Here is a 21,470-nt window from a genome sequence, read left to right as displayed (position 1 = left end):
TACTTCCAAGGGAATGCTGCTTGTGCCTATCTATCCCCAAGAGAAGGTCGCCTCCGATGAAGCTTGTCATAAAAAAGGCATAAAATGCATTTATTTTCTCAAAATTGATTCCCTTAGAATTCTTTTTGATGTCATTTCTAATATACGAGATACTACTACCGCTTCAGAAACAAATGGCGCTCTGAGAGAGTAGAAGCTGCACAAAGAACTCCCCCAGCATTCTTTTTTTGCGCTTTTTTCAATAAAAATACACAATATTGTACAGTCATTTCTATCACTATAAAATAATCATAATCTAGACCCAGGCTGTCCGATCACTTAGATATTTAGCTGTGGAGGCTCGGATAGAGGCAAAGAACAGTGGCTGGAACTTTATTATAAAAGTGTTTACATTTACCCTTAAAGCTATTATGTATCTTATGAAGCCTACTAGAATTAGTTACAAGCAATCCCTTATTTCTAGTGTTATAATACTGAAAATCACTATTAAGAGACAAAAGGTGACGATTTTTGTGAACATATATTAAATTTTCATAAATATACTGACAATGAACAGTCATAATATTTATTTCTTTAAATTTTTCTTTGAGAGGCTGTCTATAGCTATAATATATAGCACGAACAGCTCTCTTTTGCAGAGCGAACACGAGGTATATCAATGTTAGCAGCATTACCCCATAGTAAAATTCCGTACGTCATGATGCTGTGAAAATAATTGAAGTACACTAATCTGGCGGTCACAACATTCGTGTACTCTCTAATCTTTCTAACGGCATATGCCGCAGAGCTGAGTCTATCACTTGCCCAAAGCCAACCTCAGGTAGTATTTATCTAAATTTTCCCTCTGGTAGGCACGTAAGCCCTTGCATCGTTATCCCGGAGTTGTAGCACTTCCTCCTTTGGCTGGGCGCAAAAAAAAACCTGACGTTTGACCCCTTCAAATTCTCAGATTATGGTAAATACCCTTAGTCGCCTGCCTTTGGGATTTCCCTATTTCTTTTATGCCTCGGAGAAGCACTGGGAACCCTAAATTGACTCATCTATTGTCGACATCAACGCCACGCCGTTACTACAACTTTTGGTGCAATTTTTCAAAGTGTATCGATTTTGTTGTTTTAATAAGTCGCGTTGCAGAAACGAAACATGAATACCTTTGTTCTCTTTTAAAGAGATTAAGTCCATTATGATAACTCTATCATTTCGCATTAGTAACCAAACAAAAGCTGTAGGACGCGGTCGAAAAAACTATAAGGCGCATGCGCGAAATAATCCAGGCAACAACCAAAAGAGTTCACATCCAGTTGGTGCGTGCTCGTCGCCTCGTGCGGTGATGTGGAGCGAATGGGCGCGAAGGCTTGGGCGATTGGTGAAGCGCGGGTTGCCGAGGATTCTGACTTCGAGACGCTGAAGACTCTCTTAGCCTCCGACCATGGATGGAACCTGGAGTACGAGAGAGACGGCGTCAAGGTCTGGACGGAGGATGCAGCTCACGGTGCCCTGCGAACTGTCAAGGTCTCGTGCGTTACCATAGCTTTGTGACATAACTTTTGATAAGCTTTCACTTATAATATGTTTAATAACTTACGAGCGCTTGTCAATTTTTGACAATTCGAGTAATTGCATCAATTATTTATAAGTATACGCTGCAACACGAATATATTTACATTTATTTATTTACATCGTCTTTTACAAGAGTTTTTTGTATTTCAATAAAAGTTTTCTATTCCACCAGTTTCAGTGCCTATAAGACCGGAACATAAGAATATATTCTTTAAACGAAAACAGAAAAAATAACAGTTTATACGTTTCGTGTTTCTTCCACAAGGCTTTATCAGGTTGGCATTTCTTCACCTTACTTTTACCACTTGGGAAAAACCCAATTTTATATCTAGTACTGTTTTTTTGTTCTAGTATTTATGTATTATTTTACTACGCCGTATCAGCTTAGAATTAAAATATTTTTTTATGGAATAGGAAGACAAACGAGCGTACGGGTCACCTGTTGTTAAGTGATCACCGCTGCCCACAATCTCTTGCAACACCAGAGGAATCACAGGAGCGTTGCCGGCCTTTAAGGAAGGTGTACGTGCTTTTTTGAAGGTACCCATGTCGTATCGTCCCGGAAACACCGCACAAGGAAGTTCATTCCACAGCTTTGTAGTACGTGGAAGAAAGCTCCTTGTAAACCGCACTGTGGAGGACCGCCACACATCCAGATGGTGGGGATGATATCCTAAATTGTGGCGTGTCGTGCGAAGGTGGAATTCGGCGGCAGGAATCTTTTTTATATATTCTAATGCAAAACTCAAAAATATTGATTTTTTGAATCGTCGTAGATGTAGTAGTTCTCGAACTCGTAGAGTAGGTGAGAAGGACCCACGTGAGGTGATTATTATTTTTTTGAATATTTAATTTGTTTGTTTGGTCCATATTCCAATTATTTACTTTAATTTTTATTATGATTGCGGTGAAGCATCCGTGTGTTCATTTAATATGCTACAATTACAACGCTGTATATACTATATATATATTGCTATCAGCTAATTATATATAAGTAAAAGATTTCCACCTATGTTTTAACTCAAAAAATAAATACATAAATAAAACGATATCTCTGGAACCATAAGGCGTAGAGACTTGAAATTTGGTAGGAATATTCCTTACGCATGGTAGAGGTCAGCTTAAAACGGATTTAAAGAAATTCCAATTGTAAGAGTTTTTTTTTATTATGAACAGAACAATGTCTGTCGGATCAGCTAGTATTGTAGATACTTACACAAAATATACATGCTTAAACATACATAAATACATATAAACATCCATGAATCAGAAACAAACATCAATATTTATTGAATAAACATTTGCACCTACCGGGATTTGAACCTGGGACCTCTAGCTGAGTGGGGTCTGGGTCACAAACCACGGGGTTACACGAATTGTCGTAAATACTCGTACGCACATGTAAGTTCAAATGTTTAAAAACTTAGATAATACATTAATAAAATTTCAAATCAAACAGATTTTGATCAAGAAAGCCTTAATAAGTATTGCTAATGCAATGCAAAATTAACAGCAGATAATTTTTCGAATGAAATCTATACATTTAAATAAAATTGGAGTGTCTTTTTGTAATATTGAAATAACCGTTTTTTACTACATGTATATGAATGTATAAACACCAAAATAACATACACCAAAATAACATTTCTTACAATTTTTGTCTGTCTGTCGGTCTGTTTGTTCTGGCTAATCTCGGAAATGGCTGGACCGATCTTTGCGGGACTTTTATTGCCAGGTAGCTCATGTAATAAGGAGTAACTTAGGCTACGTTTATTTTAGAAAAATATTTTATTTTAGCAAAATAAAGTAATGTTGCTATGTCCAAGAAACGGTCTAACTCTAAAAATAATTTATATGGCAATACAACGTTTGCCGGCCCGCCGGGTCAGCTAGTGTATAACAAAAGAAATGAAATATCCTACGGCCGTTCCCAATATTCAGTCTATCTCCGATTGTGGCCTACTTGAGATAAAAATCGTAACTATCGTTGACTTTTCTGTCCTTATAAACTAATCGACGGTAACTCACCTTATCCGTATACGCTGTCTGTCAATGGGAGGACGTATAGCTTACCAGCGATAGAAGTTTGTATGGAAATTGCAATTCACGCACCACATTTCGAAGGCATCGGACTAGTTTTCGGTCGGTTTTCTTTAAAGTCCATGTTTCAGCGCCATATATGAAAATGGAAAACTACAGTGATCGCACAAGATTGGTCTTGGTTTTTATGCTGATGGTTCTACTCTTCCATATCTTCTCTAATAGTGACATGGCGCCTTTTGCCATGCCGATCCTACAACGAATCTCTCCCTCGCAAGAACTTTCGTTGCAGATTTCAGAGCCCAGGTATTTGAATCTGTTGACCATTTCTAATTGTAGTGTTCCGGTAAGCTCCAACCTGCCAGACCGATCCACAACTTCTATATATTGGGACAGCTTCAGATTATTGACAGCAGAAGGTAGTAATTTATCTCTATCTATAGATAGTGAATATAATATCCCAATAGGGAACGGCTGTTAGTCTATTGTATAAAAGCGGTAGCTTATAAAAGGCCTTCCGTACCATAAGATCTTACTGACCAAGTCGCTAGGTTTAAGTTTCCGTGAATAAAATAAAATAAATAAAAATAAATGAACAACCGGCGTCTGGGTTAGTCGTAGGTAGGCTTGAAGTAGAGTCTCACTTGAAGTATGAATGAATCCCAGTTTTTTTCTGAGCCATTTTGTGTTTGCCTTCCAATCGCTCAAGATTTCGAGACTCGAAATTCCAACACAAGAAAGAGCAGTGATACGACCAAAAGGGCTTTTAGTGGTTAGCTGGCAAGCTTGCCACCTCCAATATCTTTCTATCTAATCTATCTACAGTTCCTGCGCGAGTTAAATGCAGTCGGGGACTGAGGTAAACAGCGGGAGTATCTCCCCCCGCTGTCCGCACACTTCGCCTCGCGCTCTTGCAGTGTAGTGCTGTGCCGTTCTTGTTAATTATCGTACGCTTACCCTTAATTACCTTACCTACCACCTACTAATTACTTACCATTACCTTATCACGGTAATACTGAAGTTGCGATCGCATGTTATTTTTTTTACTTTAACTGACTGATCCGAGTCCATCAGGCTCCGCTCCACAAGAAGCGAATTTTTATTTTGTTAAAATGATTTAGACGTGTGTCTTGAAGAAATGCAGAATGAATATTTGAGATTTAATGATTAATGAACAAATTATTTAATTAATTTTTTCATCATTTTAACCTGACCTAAGACGGTAAACTTAAAGCATTGTTTAAATTTATCGACACATTAATGTTATCGTCATCAATTATAATTGGATCACATCACTATCGCCTACTTACCTATCTCATAGTTGGCACTAGTATTACACTATACTAGCGTAAAACAAACGGACAGACAGCTGAGCCAGAGATAAAAAATATTTACCTGAATAAAATTAATATATAATAATATATGTCAGTTAATTGTCTAATCTTATTAACCGCGTATGCTGCAGAACTAAGTCTGTTCGCCAATACTTCAATATGGCGGCCCCATTGTAATTTGGAATCTAGAGTTATGCCAAGAAATATAGCAGATTCCACCGGTTCTATCACCTCTACGTTTAACAAAACATTTGCATTTACATTTTTGACATTTGGTACGGTAAATTTAATGTACTTAGTTTTCTTTTAAATATATTTATGACCATAAAATGGTCACTTATCCGTCGCGACGATTACTTGAGCTCCCGTCAAAAGGAGACAGACTTTTCTGTAATTCAAAACTCTCTATTAGCGTCATACATTGTAAAAAACTTAGACATAAATGGGTGTTACAAATAGTTTTAAGTGTCGTCATGTTTAGCTAATTCATATTTTAGCGTCCAAACTAGTGTTTTCTTAGAAAATATTACGTATGTCAATGAAAAAATTTATATTTTATAAGTCAGTAAAAAATAATATAATATGAAAATTATATTATTAGTAAATAATAATATAATAAGGAATTTTTTTAATGAACAAACTCCAACTAGATACCGCACTACGTAATGGTGCTCCCACATTGCCGTTAGAAAATGTTTAATAACGTTAGTAAACATTTGTTAGCAAACATTTAATCACAAATAAATTTTCATGTTAGAAAATGTTTAGTAATGTTAGTAAAATGTGTTATCTTTTGTTTGTAAACATTTTATAAGGGTGATGGCGGGATAGGCGGTGCGGTGCGGTGGGGGTTAGAGTACGCAGGTCGCTGCGCGTGGTGTCTCGCTTGTCAGTTCCTTTGTGTCAGCGTGCATCGCTGTGCGTGTGTATTAGTGGTTGCGCGTGCGCCAAGCAATAAAATATGTCCGGTAATTGGAATAACGATGATGTTTACAAACTGATTGAAATGTTTCAAGCAAGAGAAGTACTATGGAACACGATGTCAGAGAGCTACAAAGACCGAAATAAAAAACACGATGCTTGGATGGAAATTGCCAGTGAATTTAATATGGATAAAAAAGTAATTGAAAAAAAGATTCGATCACTCGTAGGTCAATTTAACCGAGAATGTAAATCTAATAAATCTGGTGCAGGAGCTAATGAGTCAAGTAAATGGTTTGCATTTAAAAAACTCATGTTCCTTAAAGGCAAAAATATTCCAAGTTTAACTGTCGATGGAGGGTTGCAGGTGAGTTTTATTTTAACGTCTTTTAATAATATTTAGATGCCCAGTCCAAAAACCCTTCATTTGAAAAATATTCTGCGAATTCTTTTCTTATTTCTTTCCCATCATCTGTCAGGGATTCACATGCTTCAAGTGGTGTTAATTGCTGCTGTTCTAATCTCCATTGTCCATCGATACGTGTACCAGTTACTATGTCATCTCCATCATAGTATTGAGATGGAGCGTAAATCATGCTCGATTCAGTTTTTCTTATAAAATTATGCAGTAGCACGCATGTCATAATTAAAGTAGTAGTTTTTTCTGGATCTAATAATATTGTAGTTCGTAAAACTCTAAATCTGGCTGACAAAATCCCAAATGCGTTCTCTACTGTTCTCCTCGCACGACTCAGTCTATAACTGAAGATTCTTTCCTTAGAATTGCTATCCTGTGGTCCTGGAAAAGGTTTTAATAAGTGTTTTTGTAAAGGGAACGCATCATCTGTTACGAACACATAAGGAAGAGGTTTGTTTCTGCCTGGTAGTGAGCTGTCACTGGGTATTTTTAAACTATTGTCGTTAATTTTATTTCGAAATTTTGTGTTTGCGAAAACTCCGCCATCACTTATGCGTCCTTGGCAGCCAATATTCACGTACAGAAAGTTGTATTCTGCGTCCACTATCGCTAAAAGTACAACGCTGTAAAATCCTTTATAGTTGTAATATTCACTGCCGCTATCAATTGGCTTTTGTATGGCTACGTGCTTTCCATCGATACTTCCTAAGCAATTTGGGAAATTCCATTTTTCTTCAAATGAATTTGCCACGTGTAGCCACTCTTGAGGTGTTGTTGGTATCTGGAACAAAAATAGAAGATTAAGAAATAGGCGCGAAAAATAAATTTATAACTCGTTATTCTAACAAATTTTATTGGATATTTTTATTAAGTATGAAATATTAATAGAATACACTATAAAAAAATATGATTTCAGTTAAGGGTTGTTAAGTAATAGAAAAAGAAAATCGCGGTTATAGATTTTTTTACAATTTTAGCTAATTTGACGCGCCTATAACTTGAAATTATCGTTTAGTTCTATTCTTTCAGGGTAACGAAGAAAACAGAATTGCTTCAGAAAACACTCTCAGTTTGAACGAAACAGGAAATACTGTCACTGATGAAACTACGGGCACGCCTTTCGCCACCCCAAAACCATTTCGGAAAAGAAGACGGCCTGAAGTAGAACAAGATCCAACACAACAAGAAGCTGTAAATATTTTACAAAGAATGTACGAATCTAGAAAAAGCAGGGATGAAAATGACGCATTTGGAGAGTATGTCTCGATGAAACTGAAACAAATAAAAAACAGTCATGCTAAGAATACTGCTCAACATCACATTAACAATATTTTGTACAATGCGACAATGGGACAATATGATTTTCCAACAACCTTTACAGACCCAACCGCTAGTAGTTCCTGGGGATACAACTCTGAACCAAATCTATCCACTTTTTCGGAAAATAATGCTGACTGTAGCTCGAGAGGATACTACACCGCACCGAGTCCCTCGGCTTCATTTGAAACCAGTTCTTCGGATAACTCCAGGACACATACTCGTACCAGCGCAAGAACACAGAGTCCGTCTAATTTATCGGAATCAAGCCAAGATTCGACCCAATCATTAAACGATTTGTTGGAATCAATCAAAAATTAAAAAATACATGTTTGGTTTGTTAAGTATTAAAAAAATTATTAGTAAGGTAAGATAGGTACCTACCTAAAGTATGATTAGATTAGATCATATTAAAAGTAAATAAAAAAATAATTAAAAATGTTGTTTGACTTACCTGTATGTATTCCTTTAAAACCTCATTGAGAGCCTCGCACACTTCTGGTACGATAATAGATATCACTTGGTCTGACAACTTGAACACATTTCCAAGACTTTTATAACTGCTACCAGTTGCCAAAAATCTTAACGTTACCGCAAGTCTTTCCGTCACACTTACAGATTTTCTAAATGTAGTGTCTCGTTTGCCTATTTTTGCCCCAATTAAATTTTGTAGATATTCAAATTCGGAACTGTTCATTCTTATAAAATCTTTTAAGCAACCATCAATACCTAAATCCTTGAGATAGTCTGTGGCACTATATTTTCCTCTAGCTTTTAGCGTTTGGCGCATCCAATAAGAGCGCTTTTTCTTCTTTTTTAAACAAAAAATAAAAGCTATTCCAATGAGCAAATCTTCTTCCATTTTCGTGTAGACGTCCTCAGCCCTCAGAAGGCGAAACCAAACTGCGAGCCAATACTAGATGTTATAAAATGTTTAAACATTTTCCATCAATGTAGGAGCACTTATAACATGTAACAGTTTCTAACAAAGTGCAACAATTGTTAACATTTGTTAGTAAATGTTTTGGTGTTATAAAATGTTTACAAACATTTTATAACGGCAATGTGGGAGCACCATAAGAACAATAGCTCTTTTATTGCGGCAACTATTAGATGCTTGTGTGTGTCTTGACACTCAATGGCATCTTTCAAATTTTGTAACATACGCTTCGTGTTATTTTACATTGAAATTAATAAAATACAAAATACTTACTGAAGTTATGTGAATCCAGTGTTTTTAAAATTTACTGTAGTATTATTTTTACAAAGTTTTACTACGCAACCCGGCATTTTAGTTTAAATTATTAGCAAAGTTTAACAGAACATGTGGCACGTCAATGTCACAGATTGTTCGAGCTTGGCTCACTGCCGCACTTTGCGACTTCGCCTGTGGTATCCAGGTGGAGCGCAGCGGAGACCAATCGTTAATCTAAGAATATATTTTACTATTATAGACTTATAAAATTTTATCGGAATTACCGCTTAGGTAACTTATAAAATAAACTTTTTTTTATGAAAATAAGGGAAAAGACGAGCAGGAAGTTCAGCTCGTGGTAATTGATACGCGCTGCCTATTTAAATGCAGTGCCGCTCAGGATTCTTGAAAAACCCCAGAAATTCTGAATGGCACTACAACTGCGCTCGTCACCTTGAGACATAAGATGATAAGTCTCATTTGCCCAGTAATTTCATTAATTTCACTAGCTACTGCCCCATTCAGACCGAAACACAGTAATGCCTACACATTACTGCTTTACGGCAGAAATAGGCGCCGTTGTGGTACCCAAAATCTAGCCGGCATCCTGTGCAAAAGGGCCTCCCACTGGTGGTTCCTGTACGCATCTATTTTGCAACGTCACAGCCTTAAAATAAAATATTTTTAAAAACCATATTATTTTATGACTGTGTTTTATAAAAGGTCATTATGGCTTGCACAAGTAAAACTTTAATGAATTTCACACTTAATTAACTTTACTTTACGCTTAGGTTCCCGACGATGATAAACGAGCTAAAATGAATAAAAAAAAAAGGATTGTGTGGCTTAATGAAACCACGGTAAAACTGAAACTTTTTTTCACATTAAAATAGCGTGGAGCACTGGCACAAATGAGTAATAGTCTATACACTACACGGTCAGCTGCTGCTAACTATAGGTGCCGCCCGACCGTCGAGCGACATGCAACACAGAGGTAGGAAAAGACGATGTAATAAAAGTTTCACTTTATTATATTATTAATTTTAATCAATGTTGGGATGTTGGACTTATATATGAATAACGAAACAAAAGTTATAATATATCCACTTTATATATTATTATGTATACATTTAGAGCTCGATGGTTGTGTGTTCAGAACTATACAATTTCAGAAAAGCCATTAATTTTCTCAAAATTGATTCCTTTAGAATTATTTTTGATATCATTTCTAATACTACAACCGCTTGGGAAACAAATAATACTCTGACAGTGAAGAAACGGCGCAAGAAACTCTCCCAGCATTCTTTTCTTGCGCTCTTTTAAAAAAAATATACAATAATATACTGTCATTGCTATTGCTATAAAATAATCATAATGTAGTCCCGGCCTGTCCGATCGCTTAGATATTAGGCTGTGGAGTAGTAGGATTTACGACAGAGCCATTTTTTAATAAAACATTTAAATTTATTTATAGATAATGCCTGTACAGCGACTGGGACAAACGTAACATTTGAAATTATTGTCCTCAATTATTGATTACCTGTAATTATGTATTACCTAGGATATTAAATACATTACCTGATGATCTAATAGACATATATCTAGAAAAGAAAAATTTCAAAGTAAAGTTGTTAGTCTTGTTCAGACAGAAAACTGTTCGGTGAGCTCTGTTTTCGTTGGACGTCAGGAAGTCGAGCGGGCCGGATGGCATTTATATAATAGCCTGGATATAGCGAAGGCCTTTGATCGCGTATGGCACAAGGCACTCCTCTCAAAACTTCCATCATTTAGGCTTCCCAAGTGCTAATGCAAGTGGACCTCCAGCTTCCTCACTGGGCGCAGCATACAGGTCGTTGTCGATGGTTATTGCTCGAATCCCAAGCCCGTGAACGCCGGAGTGCCCCAAGGCTGTGTGCTATCTCCCACGCTATTTCTTCTGCATATCAATGATATGGTGGACATCATGCACATACATTGCTATGCAGACGACAGCAATGGTGATGCCGTATACACGGGCCATGCAGGTCTATCGACCATTGCCGGGAGAAACTTGTGTCTTCTATCGAGTCCTCTCTCGAGAAGGTCGCGGAATGGGGTAAATTGAACCTTGTCCAATTTAACCCCCAGAAGACTCAAGTTTGCGAGTTTACCACTAAAAAACCCCATTTGTCGTATCACCGATCTTCGACAACACTTCCCTTAAAGCCTCGCCTAGTATCAGAATACTGGGTCTCGAAATCTTCAGCGATTGCCAATTCCGTGGCCATCTGGAGGGCAAAGCCAAATGGGCTTCAAAGGCCCACATTCTAGCGCTCTACAAAGCGCAGGTCCGGCCACACATGGATATTATATTGCTGTCATCTCTGGTCTGGCGCACCCCAGTATCAGCTCGACCCATTTGACCGCGTGCAACGCAGAGCAGCTCGAATTCGGGGACCCAGTGCTCTGTCAACGGCTGGATCACTTGGCGTTGTGTAGTGACGTCGCTTTATTGTGTGTCTTACCGCTCGCACATAAACCTTAGCGGCCTTACAAATAAAATTGGCATAAAATTTTAACTAAGCATAAACCAAGAATATGTAAAATGTTTACAAATAGACAGTTTGCTTACGAATAGTTTGTTCGGATGTATAACGTTTCCCGCGTTTATTTGCAAGGCAGTTTTTCATTAGGAAAACTTCAGAATTATCATTGTATTGACAGTGTTGTCAACGATACTGTAAACATTTTGTATTTTCTTTGTTTATCGTCAGTTATAACTTTATACCAAGTTTATTTGTAAGGCCGCTAAGGTTTATGTGCGAGCGGTAAGTTCGCATTACAATAATTATTTTAAATACTTAAGACTTAATATAACATATAGTAGTAATATTAAAAATATACATCATAGGTATTCCTGGTTTTTTTATGGAATAGGAGGACAAACGAGCGTACAGGTCACCTGGTGTTAAGTGATCACCGCCGCACAGTGCGTAATTTTCATAATCTAGAGAGACAAAAGTCTTGGACCCATACTGTACAAATTTACTACGCGATAAAATGTATAGAATCAAATTGAAAGACATTGTCAAGGTTTTAGACATATATTGCAACATTATTATATTATAACATATAACACAAAAATGACAATACACAACAAAAAAACACGTAAGTAATTATTCGAATGCACAAAAAAATACAGATTTATTAAAAATAGAGATTCGTTTGAAGAATCACGAAGACCCTGAACACGAAGGAATTTAGTCAGAATAATGGGATTCTCCAAACTCATGGGTATCAGAATCTGAATGTTCTGACTGAATTTTTTCGTGTTCAATGTCAGGAGTTCTAATGTCTAATAACTCACAGACTTCAAGAGACATTTTGCTACGTCTAGTTTTGGGAGCAGCACGTAAGCTTGCAATGTAGGGGTCTGAAGATACAAGTAAACGATTTATTAAATCTGTGTTCGTATCCACTCTTGAAGTTTTTCGCGTAAATAATTCTCTAAATTTTCTGTTGTCCTTATTTCTAGCCTCTTGTGCTTCTTCCGAAAGTTGGCCTATTGGAAGAACACAAGAAGCAATAATATCTTTTCCGTGAAAGAGTATTTTGTGGACACTAACGGGCATTGGGTACCATGAGTACTCTTTGATGTATAGGTCTCTCGTTTGCTTAGCGAATTCCTGAAACTTATTAATATTAATGTGAAATCCGCTGTTTATACATTCTAAGATAACATGGAAGCGCTTGATAAGCTCAACATTAACACCTGTTATTTCAGCGGACATTTCAGGATTTCTGAAAAACTTACGGGCTGTATTACCATCATTGGTATTTGTTTATTTTGTTGTTTAGGCATATCTACTAATAAGCCTAACTCCCTCCTGAACTTTTCTTGTACTTGCTTCTTTTTCTCGGCAACTTTATTTTTATTCTCCGCTCCTCGAGCCTGCCACAATTTTATATCAAGTCTATATGAAATGTGCAATATGCATTCAAAAAATCTAATCCATGAATGTAGAGGTGACAGGCCCAGAGAAAGAAAATTGCTGTTTACCGGCTTTTCTAAGATGCGACTTTCATTATTCATGTCCTTAGGCTTTGCACCACATAAATAGCAAGTTTGTGTGGACGAACATGATGCTACTGCGTTACAAATTTTGCCGTCAATCATGCAGAATATCAGTGTTGGCTTAACCAGGACTTCCATGTCATTTACAACAATTTTAGTAGGTGAGAGTGAAGTTACTTGTTGCTTAATTTTATTCACCTCCGTCGTTATAACATTTACGGTTTCCTTGGCAAACACGAACTTGATGGGACGACAATATCTGGTCGAAGCTGGCGAAGGGTTTTGCCACACAATGTTTTCAACATTCTGGGTATTTATTGAATTAATTTGAATAGGCACCATCGATACGCTGAACAAACTTTCGTCACTGCAATGTTCTTCAGAAAATTTCTGTTTGAATTTATTTTGCTCCGCTCCATCACAACCCCATTTCACAATTATATCTAGACCTTTTAAGTCACTTATAGTTTTCAGTACTTCTTCTTGCACTTTACATAATCGTATAATCGTGTGATCCATAAGAGTTTGCAAGTTAATTTCGGCGCACGTTTCTGTGACATTAATGCCACCAGGATAGCACGATTGTTTTGCCGCTTTAACTCTGTAGTAAGGTGGATATATTTTCTTGTTAATGCCTTTAACTTGCTCTCTTATTAAACAATATTGATGTGTCGAGAGATTCGCATCGACCATTAATGCGAGAGCTTGATCTGCCGAAAGCCCGACGGGTTTTGAGCTCTCTAAAACCTTCCGCGCTTTTTTAATTACAGTACCTCTTCTAGGCGAAAACTGACAAAGTTCTTTTACAATTGCCGCCGAATCTTTTTTTCCTTCCTTGCGAAGTTGTACTTCGGTTGCCATTGATATCTCTTGTAGACTTGATGTTTCAAGAAGATGTTGAATGCGTCGTCTTTTTGTTTTAGTGCTCAAACTTTCAAAGTCTTTTTGCGGTCTTCCGAGCGAACCCGAACTCGTTCCAGGTATTGACACACCTCCGAGCGCTTCAGTGGAAATATCAGGTAACGGTACGTTTCCTTCTAACCACGCAGAATTTGTGTTTAGGAATCGATCTCGATGTCTTCCTGACTTCGACCATTTTTCTTCGATTTTTTGGCAAAAACTTCTGATAGTCACTTTTAAATTTTTTATAACGTCATCCTGAATGAACGGGTTACCAAATTCCTGCAATATAAGATGTAATAAAGCATCCGTTCTTATTTCTTTTGCGTTAGCAAACCAAACGTCGAAAAATTTTCTACGTGATATTTGCGTTGGCATTCTGAAAATAAAAAAAAGTTCTATGAGTGTCGCAAATATTCGCAAACAAATTAACGTTTTTGTTGTTGCTTATAAATAGTTCTTTCGAATAAATATAATAAGGGATCTGTATATTTCGATATAATGCACTAAAACTCAACAACAAATTGACTTTGTAATATTTCGACTAATAAATAACCTCTGTCAATTCAAATGGCGCTTGTGACAACATTTTAAGACTGATTAAAACAAATAAATATGGAAACTTACCTCAAAACTCAGAAGAAAACAATAACAACTCACAATAACTAGTAGCGCACATAAACACAGTATATTCAACGAGCAAACTCAGCCGAATAACGCGATATGTTAAGCGTTTGGTCCATGCAACTCAGGTAGGTGGCTCTTCCGACCCTTTTTCTATTGCGTGGTGCGAGTTCTTGGAAAATAAACTTTAGGGACGCGTAATATGGTTTGTCTTCTTGGAATATAAATAACAATTTGACCAGGATAGACTAGTGTGGAATTTGACTTTTGTCTCTTTAGATTATGAATATTTCACACTGTGCGCCGCCTACATTCTCTTGCAACAAGAGGAATCACAAGAGCGTTGCCGGCCTTTAACAAAGGTGTACGCGCTTTTTTTGTAGGTACCCATGTCGTTAAGGTTTTGCGAGTATGTCTTTATTATTATATATATTAAGATAATTTAGTTCATAGAATAAATAAATAATTTATTGATTAATGTGTGTGAGCGCGCGTGTTTGTGAGTGCGCGTGTGTGTGTGTTTTTTTTATTAAGTCTATGTTAGCATGTCAAACTGTGCACAAGATGAAATAAGTGTTAGTAATTGATGCTTATGTTTTAATTTTAAGAACGTTGTCTGTATCATCGTATGTTAATAATACTAGCCATGATTTAAAAGATTTTGTTAAAGTGGATTTGTTTATTTTACTAATATTTTTATAAAGTTTACTAAGGTAAGTAGTTATAGGCGTATGCCGAATAAAACTCATATCATAATCAACAAAACCAGGTTTCTTAGGCTGAGATCTATAGAGCTTAGATAACTTTGCTCAGACTTTACTTACGTAAAACTTAGCTGAGTGTAAGCTTAGCATAATATTTGGACTAAGGAACCGAAAAAAAAATATAACAAATGTCGCAAACTTCACATAATTTCAGAAACCAACTTCACCCTGTTACTTTTGTGTTACAGTGATGCGCGCCCATCTAAAAATTTCACACATTTTTTCATAACGCGGCTAAATGAGTATAACTTTAAAATAAAATTACATTTGCTTCCGTTTTTATAGTCATTTGACAGCTGAAATTATATTGGCCTTAAGCTGTTCATTGCAAAAGTCAAGTTCGCGTTTTATAAAACTCAGATAAGTTATATGTAAGTACAGTTTCAACAAAGTCTAAGTATGCTTTATACATCTGCTTAATGGCCCTTTCCAATATTCAGAGTATTTCTTACTTGAGATAAAAATCGTAACTATCTTTGACTTTTTCTGTCCCAAAAAAGTTATTGACGATAACTCACATTATCCGTACACGCTGTCTGTCAATAAGACGACGTATAACTTACAAGCGATAGAAGTTTGTTTGGAAATTGAAATTAACGCGTCCCAAGGCCTTAAGAATGACTTATCGACTATATTGGGAAGCTTCTATTATTGACAGCTAATTACTGACAGTAGAAGGTAGTAATATATCTCTATGTGTAAATAGTATATTGGGAATGGCCGTAAGGGACTACATGCAGCGATAGTTTACGAGCATGACTCAAAGACTAGCCATTGCTTCAGTAGCCTTTATTTAGTTAAGAACGACTATAATATGTAAACATAATATTATACAAAAAAGTAAATTTTTCACTTTGTTTTATTTGTACGGAACCAAACTTTAAATTAACATGGTATGGCCGTACATAATATAGCTCTGTAAAAGTTGAAAGACTAATTAATCCAACTCAGTTGAGTGGTTGCAATAATTAACATTTTAATTGAACAGGCCAAATACGGCTCTTTATATTATGTTAGACGCGGTAGTACATTTAATTATGTAGTTTTCTTTATTACGCTAGTAACTATGTAATGATCATAGTGTGAAGTGATATATTAATTTAGGAGATTGTTGAGATGCGATCACTGCGTAGTATGTGTGGGGTAAGACTGACGGATAGAATTCCGAATGCGGTAATACGAGCGCTGTGGTTTGAAAGAGGATGTTTTGACAAGGACTGAAAAAGGAATGCTGAAATGGTTTGGACACGTGGAGCGAATGAGTGAAGAAAGAATGACGTATCAAATACATAAGGCAAGTGTGTGTGGGCAAGTCGGTCGCGGGAGACCTCGTAGAACATTCGTCGACCAAATTGGTGACGTTTTGAGAAAAGGAGAGGTCCGAAGCACCCGCAACCGGCGAGCATGTATAGGAAGCGCGTGAGGTTTGTAAGGATAGAAGCAAATGGCATTCTATTGTCTCTGCCTACCCCGACGGGAACAAGGCGTGAGTGTGTGTGTATGTATGTATGTATATTAATTTTGTGGTTAATGAAACTGGGTTGTAACTCTGCGCTTTGTTACTCTCGTTCGGAAGCGCTCATTATTTAGAGCGACTTTTACCAGTGTAATTAACAAAGAAATATAATTGTAATTTTAACAGATAGTGTGAATATTATTACATTACGAATATCAATAAAAATATTACAATTTACCCTTCTGCCATCAGCACACAGAGCTTTGTGTGTCTAATATGCTTTATGTCTTCACAATAATCTCATTTGTTAATAATTTCATAGGCTTCGTTTATTTTCCGCCGAAATCATTGAAGTTATACTTCGTTATTTAGCGCGTGATGAAAAAATGATGAGAGTGAAATTTTAAGATACGCCCGCATCACCGTAACACAAAAGTTTTCAATGATTGCGTCATTCGTTACTTTTTTTGGTTTTTTCGTCCATTTGGACAGGTAAAGGCAAAGGTTTCAAGCCCATACAACCGTATTCATTATTTAATAATTAATTGTCAAATCCATCTTTGCAAGATTTTTACAAAAATGTTTTTTCAAAAACGAAGAATAGCATGAGAAATAAATCATTTTAATGATTTTGCTTCGTTAGTCCAAAGAAGTATAAGTTCTTGCGTGCATACATAAATACACACATACTTTTTTTTCTATAATTAAAGTAGGTTAGTTCGTCTTATAACATGAGCTATGTGCCAGTGAAAGTGCCATCAAAGTTAAACCAGATATTTCGGAGATTAGCCGGATCACTCATAATATACTGGCGTTTAGACGACCTGCGGGCCTACCATGAACTCTTATTGCGATTCAATTGACAACCTAAAATGAACTGCTTTGCTATTTCGTACCACGACGTGATTAGAGCTATCTGACTTAGGTTTTTTAAATGCAATTTTAGAATGTATTTTTAGTATTTTCTACGGATAAAACCGCTTCAATCATATCATTTTAGGTTTCGAAACGCTACGCATATGGTTCGAGTAAGATAGACAAACTTACGCAACGACTGTAGAGCGTCGTCTCTTTCTCACACCGTGGACCACGGACAAATTTATTTCGTTCATTCTTCATAAGCGATCCAAACGCCATTTAGTAAAAGGCACTTCATAGTACGAATTTTAGCGATTTAGTTTAGGTACCTAAACTGAACTGCATCGGAATCGCATCGCTTATTAAAAGTTGATGGTAGGCCCTCTGACAGCCAAAGTGCGCGTTAGCTATTGGTGTAAAATACTAAGGACCTAATGCCAAGCGTGGCAGACTTTTTATTACTTGTCAATCAAAATCGGACATTTTCAATCAAACAGTAACAATAGACAACCCATTTCTATCTTGTTGTGTCTCCATTAGATATGTTCTTCACTCTTGCACGCACTGTTTGTCAATAAGCTAGTATTTATTTATTGGTTCACCGAAAGATATACCTTAACGACAATAATTGAGAAAACTTATATGTCGGGGACCCGGTGGTCTGTGAACGGCTGGATCACTTGGCGATGCGTACAGACGTCGCTTTATTGTGTGTCTTCTACCGCATTTATCTCAAGCGAACATTCTCATGCTCTTTAATTTTAAATGTTTATTGACGATATTACATTGTAATACACATAATTTTTTTTTCAAAAAATCCGCTGAGTTTCTTGCGCCCGTTCATCTCAGGTCTATTTTGTTTTTGATGTTCAATAAGTGATTTTGTATAAAAATTTTGAATTTGAAATTTGAATAAGCTAATAACATATATAAACGAAATGCTTTTTTTAATGCTAGACCTAAGGATTAGATGTTATATGTAAATATTGTAAGTACTCTATTGTAGGCTTGAACATACAGATAGACGAAAATTTCATAGACGGCATTCACGTATAAGTCCCGTGTTCAAATAATAAAAAGCTGCTATTTTGATATAACTAACAAAACTAAATATATTCGTATCATAGAATGACAATTTGACTGTTATATTTAGAATACTATGACTACATAATATTAAAACTATCATTACGTGGAAGCGTACCTAGAATACTGGCAGAATTTCCGGGTTGGATAGCTAGGCTGATCCGTTGACCGAGATAGCTGCCAGCGCTTGGGTTTCCAGAAGCCTTATTGAGGCGCGAAGATAGTATTTTGAACATTCTCCGCGCCTCTGGGCCCCACGGGCCAAGTGTCTCGACACCAAAGGGCACAAAGATGTATCACTGAGACCAACATATTTGCGACGCTTGCCGTTTTCGGCAGTCGAAGCAGCAGCCCCAGCAATAACTGACGTAACTTGGACATGAGAAGGAGCCAGAGTGTCGATGAAAGTCGCGACTGACTGTTATATAATATGTATATGGAATCGATCATCGCAATGAAACAGAAATTGAAATTATTCGTTCGTTCAAATGAACACAACAACGAAATAAACAAAATATTAATTCCACAAAAGAAAATCTTGTTTCAGTTTCTACAATGCCCTCATTTTTTCAACAGCAGTAAACCGCAACGACAAACTTTTGGGAGAAAGCTTTAAAGCGTTTGTTCTGTTCAAATTATTTTCTGTAAAAGCAAAATACAAAATGAAAACTGGTCAACTGCGTGTTTGGTTGCTGTTTAGAGGGTTCTGTACCTTTTATGAATCATTTAACTTGTTTTGGAAAATTGATATTTAATTTCTAGTTTTATGGATACTAGTGACGGCCCGATTGTCTCTCGCGGGTCTCCTCGCCGTGTATGCATTAACCAGGCGGTTAAGCAAATGTAATTTTATTTTGAAGTTATACTTCTTTAAGCGCGTTATGAAAGAATGTGTGAAATTTTTAGATACGCGCGCATCACTGTAACACAAAAGTAACAGGGTGAAGTTTGTTTCTAAAATTTTCTGATGTTTGCGACATTTGTTATATTTGTAGACATTGTTCTTTCTACAAACGTAGAATAGCACGAGGAATAAATAATTTTAAGGTATAACTTCTTGCGTGCATACATAAGTACACACACATTTTTTTATTTATTTTAGAAACAAATGGTATTAATAATAAACAGAATAGAAATACATTATTAAAACTTAACCAATAACAGTTCAAATTAGTATTAAAAAGTGTTTTATGTGTACATTTATATTATTGATTTTTTAAGTTATTTTGTGTGTAAGTATTTTGTGTTTTTTCTTGCGTTGCAAAAATATTATGTTGCAATCGGCAGGCCCGTCCTATGTTATTCGAACGACTGATGAATATAATACAACTCTGTTAGTATGCCCACATTGTTCTCCAGCTCGTCATTATAAAGGTCAACGGGGTTTGAATATTCACATTGGTAAGGCACATAAGGCACTCTCCCAATGCGACCAGTCAAGTCCCCCTATTCCCAGCTTAACTTCAACTAGTCATTTAATTTCTCAAACACATTCTCTGTCTCAATCGCAACAACAACCATTTTGGCAAAATATTTCACAATCAAAACTAAATACTCCAATAGTAAAGGGTATTCCTCGTGGTGCGAGGATAGTTGTAGCACAGAATTTATCAATTAAAATAAAAAAAGCCATCAATGAAAACTCAGAATGTGCTTGGGAGCAGCTGCTATACTTTCCCTTTCAGGTTCTACATGCCAATTCTAAACATAAATCATTAACATCCACACATAAAAATAATTGTACAACCACGGCCCCACAGAACATAAATTTTACTTCCCCAAATACTTTTAATAAGAAAAATTATAGACAACCACCGACATCAACACGCTCTTTTTCCCAGAAAGTCGAGAGTAAAGTGAGTGATGGAGACCTGAAAGGTGCAGCACAATTATTATTCTCAGACGACATCATTGCGCCTGATTCGCAAGAAACGCTAAACGCCCTAAAAGAGAAACATCCTTTATCAGCAGCACCTCCTCTCTTCCAGCCTGCTTCACCTCAGTTACCTTTGCAGGTCACAATTAAAGACGTTAAGACAGCGGTGATGTCTTTCAAGAATGGTTCGGCTGGAGGCCTGGATGGCCTTACACCGCAACATATTAAAGATCTCGTCTTCGGTTCCACTGGCGATACCGGCCGAACCCTCCTGTCACATATCACCGCTTTAATAAATGTCATGCTGGCAGGCAAAGTACCCAAAAATATTGCTTCCATTCTGTATGGTGCCAACCTATGTGCTTTTATAAAGAAAGATGGTGGCATTAGGCCGATTGCTGTAGGTTGCACCTATAGACGATTAGCTTCGAAAGTTTGTTGTAAATCTATTATGACTAAACTTGCGGAAAAGTTTCAGCCACTGCAGCAAGGATTTGGTTCGAAAGGCGGCTGCGAAGCTGCAGTACACGCGCTCCGTTCCTTTTTGAAAAATGATGGAGGTGAGGTAGTCTTGAAAGTGGATGTAAAAAATGTCTTCAATTCTGTAAGTAGATCAAGCATTTTAAGAGAAATTCAAAATTCGGAGTCAAAATTATTTTATCGGGACAATGTTATCCAGTCTTCTACTGGTTATCAACAGGGTGATCCACTCGGACCGGCAATATTCAGTCTCGCTATACACCCAATAATTAATTTACTAAACTCTAAATTAAATATGTGGTACTTAGATGACGGCACTTTAGGAAGGGAAACAAATACAGTTCTAAAAGATCTCAGTTTTTTGATAAAAAAGTTTTATGAAATTGGTTTAGAGCAAAATTTTTCAAAGTGTGAACTTTTTATCCCAGATTTGGTACCTTTTGATAGGAGAGATGCGATAATTAAACAATTCAATATTATTGCCCCATATTTAAAAATTATAGAAAAGCAATCTCTTCGCCTTTTAGGTGCACCAATTTTGGAAGAGTCTTTCTCAGCATATATAAATGAACAAAATTCAAAATATTGAA

The 21,470-nt window shown here is 36.6% G+C and overlaps 3 protein-coding genes across 3 annotated transcripts in view; 2 read left to right on the top strand and 1 right to left on the bottom strand.

Annotated features, from left to right (window-relative positions):
- Window positions 1–1,314: 1,314 nt before the first annotated feature.
- Window positions 1,315–21,470, top strand: part of LOC126968017 (START domain-containing protein 10-like) — a 74,740-nt gene continuing 54,584 nt past the window's right edge. Inside the window, exon 1 of the mRNA XM_050812799.1 lies at window positions 1,315–1,512. Coding sequence (XP_050668756.1) covers window positions 1,342–1,512 — 171 coding nt within the window. The 5' untranslated portion in view covers window positions 1,315–1,341. The remainder of the gene's footprint in view (window positions 1,513–21,470) is intronic.
- Window positions 5,896–8,029, top strand: LOC126968025 (uncharacterized). The gene is made up of 2 exons (XM_050812808.1): window positions 5,896–6,222; window positions 7,303–8,029. The coding sequence occupies exons 1-2, from the start codon at window positions 5,896–5,898 to the stop codon at window positions 7,909–7,911; spliced, it is 936 nt and encodes a 311-aa protein (XP_050668765.1). The 3' UTR covers window positions 7,912–8,029.
- LOC126968010 (putative nuclease HARBI1) lies at window positions 6,015–8,672 on the bottom strand. The gene is made up of 2 exons (XM_050812791.1): window positions 8,045–8,672; window positions 6,015–7,054 (listed from the first exon to the last, which is right to left on the bottom strand). Exons 1-2 carry the CDS (start codon window positions 8,450–8,452, stop codon window positions 6,245–6,247), a joined length of 1,218 nt encoding a protein of 405 aa, XP_050668748.1. The 5' UTR covers window positions 8,453–8,672; the 3' UTR covers window positions 6,015–6,244.

Source organism: Leptidea sinapis, chromosome 14 (assembly GCF_905404315.1).
Source record: "Leptidea sinapis chromosome 14, ilLepSina1.1, whole genome shotgun sequence".
NCBI lineage: Eukaryota > Metazoa > Arthropoda > Insecta > Lepidoptera > Pieridae > Leptidea > Leptidea sinapis.
Note: the sequence above shows the minus strand (reverse complement) of the source record. Positions and strands in the feature narration are given on the sequence as shown.

Excerpts from the sequence above, each read along its gene's own strand:
- LOC126968010 (XM_050812791.1), bottom strand. The coding sequence starts at position 8,452 with ATGGAAGAAGATTTGCTCATTGGAATAGCTTTTATTTTTTGTTTAAAA. Across the intron at positions 7,055-8,044 it reads TTTTAAAGGAATACATACAG|ATACCAACAACACCTCAAGA; the intron begins GTAAGTCAAACA and ends TTTTTGTTCCAG.
- LOC126968025 (XM_050812808.1), top strand. The coding sequence starts at position 5,896 with ATGTCCGGTAATTGGAATAACGATGATGTTTACAAACTGATTGAAATG. Across the intron at positions 6,223-7,302 it reads CTGTCGATGGAGGGTTGCAG|GGTAACGAAGAAAACAGAAT; the intron begins GTGAGTTTTATT and ends CTATTCTTTCAG.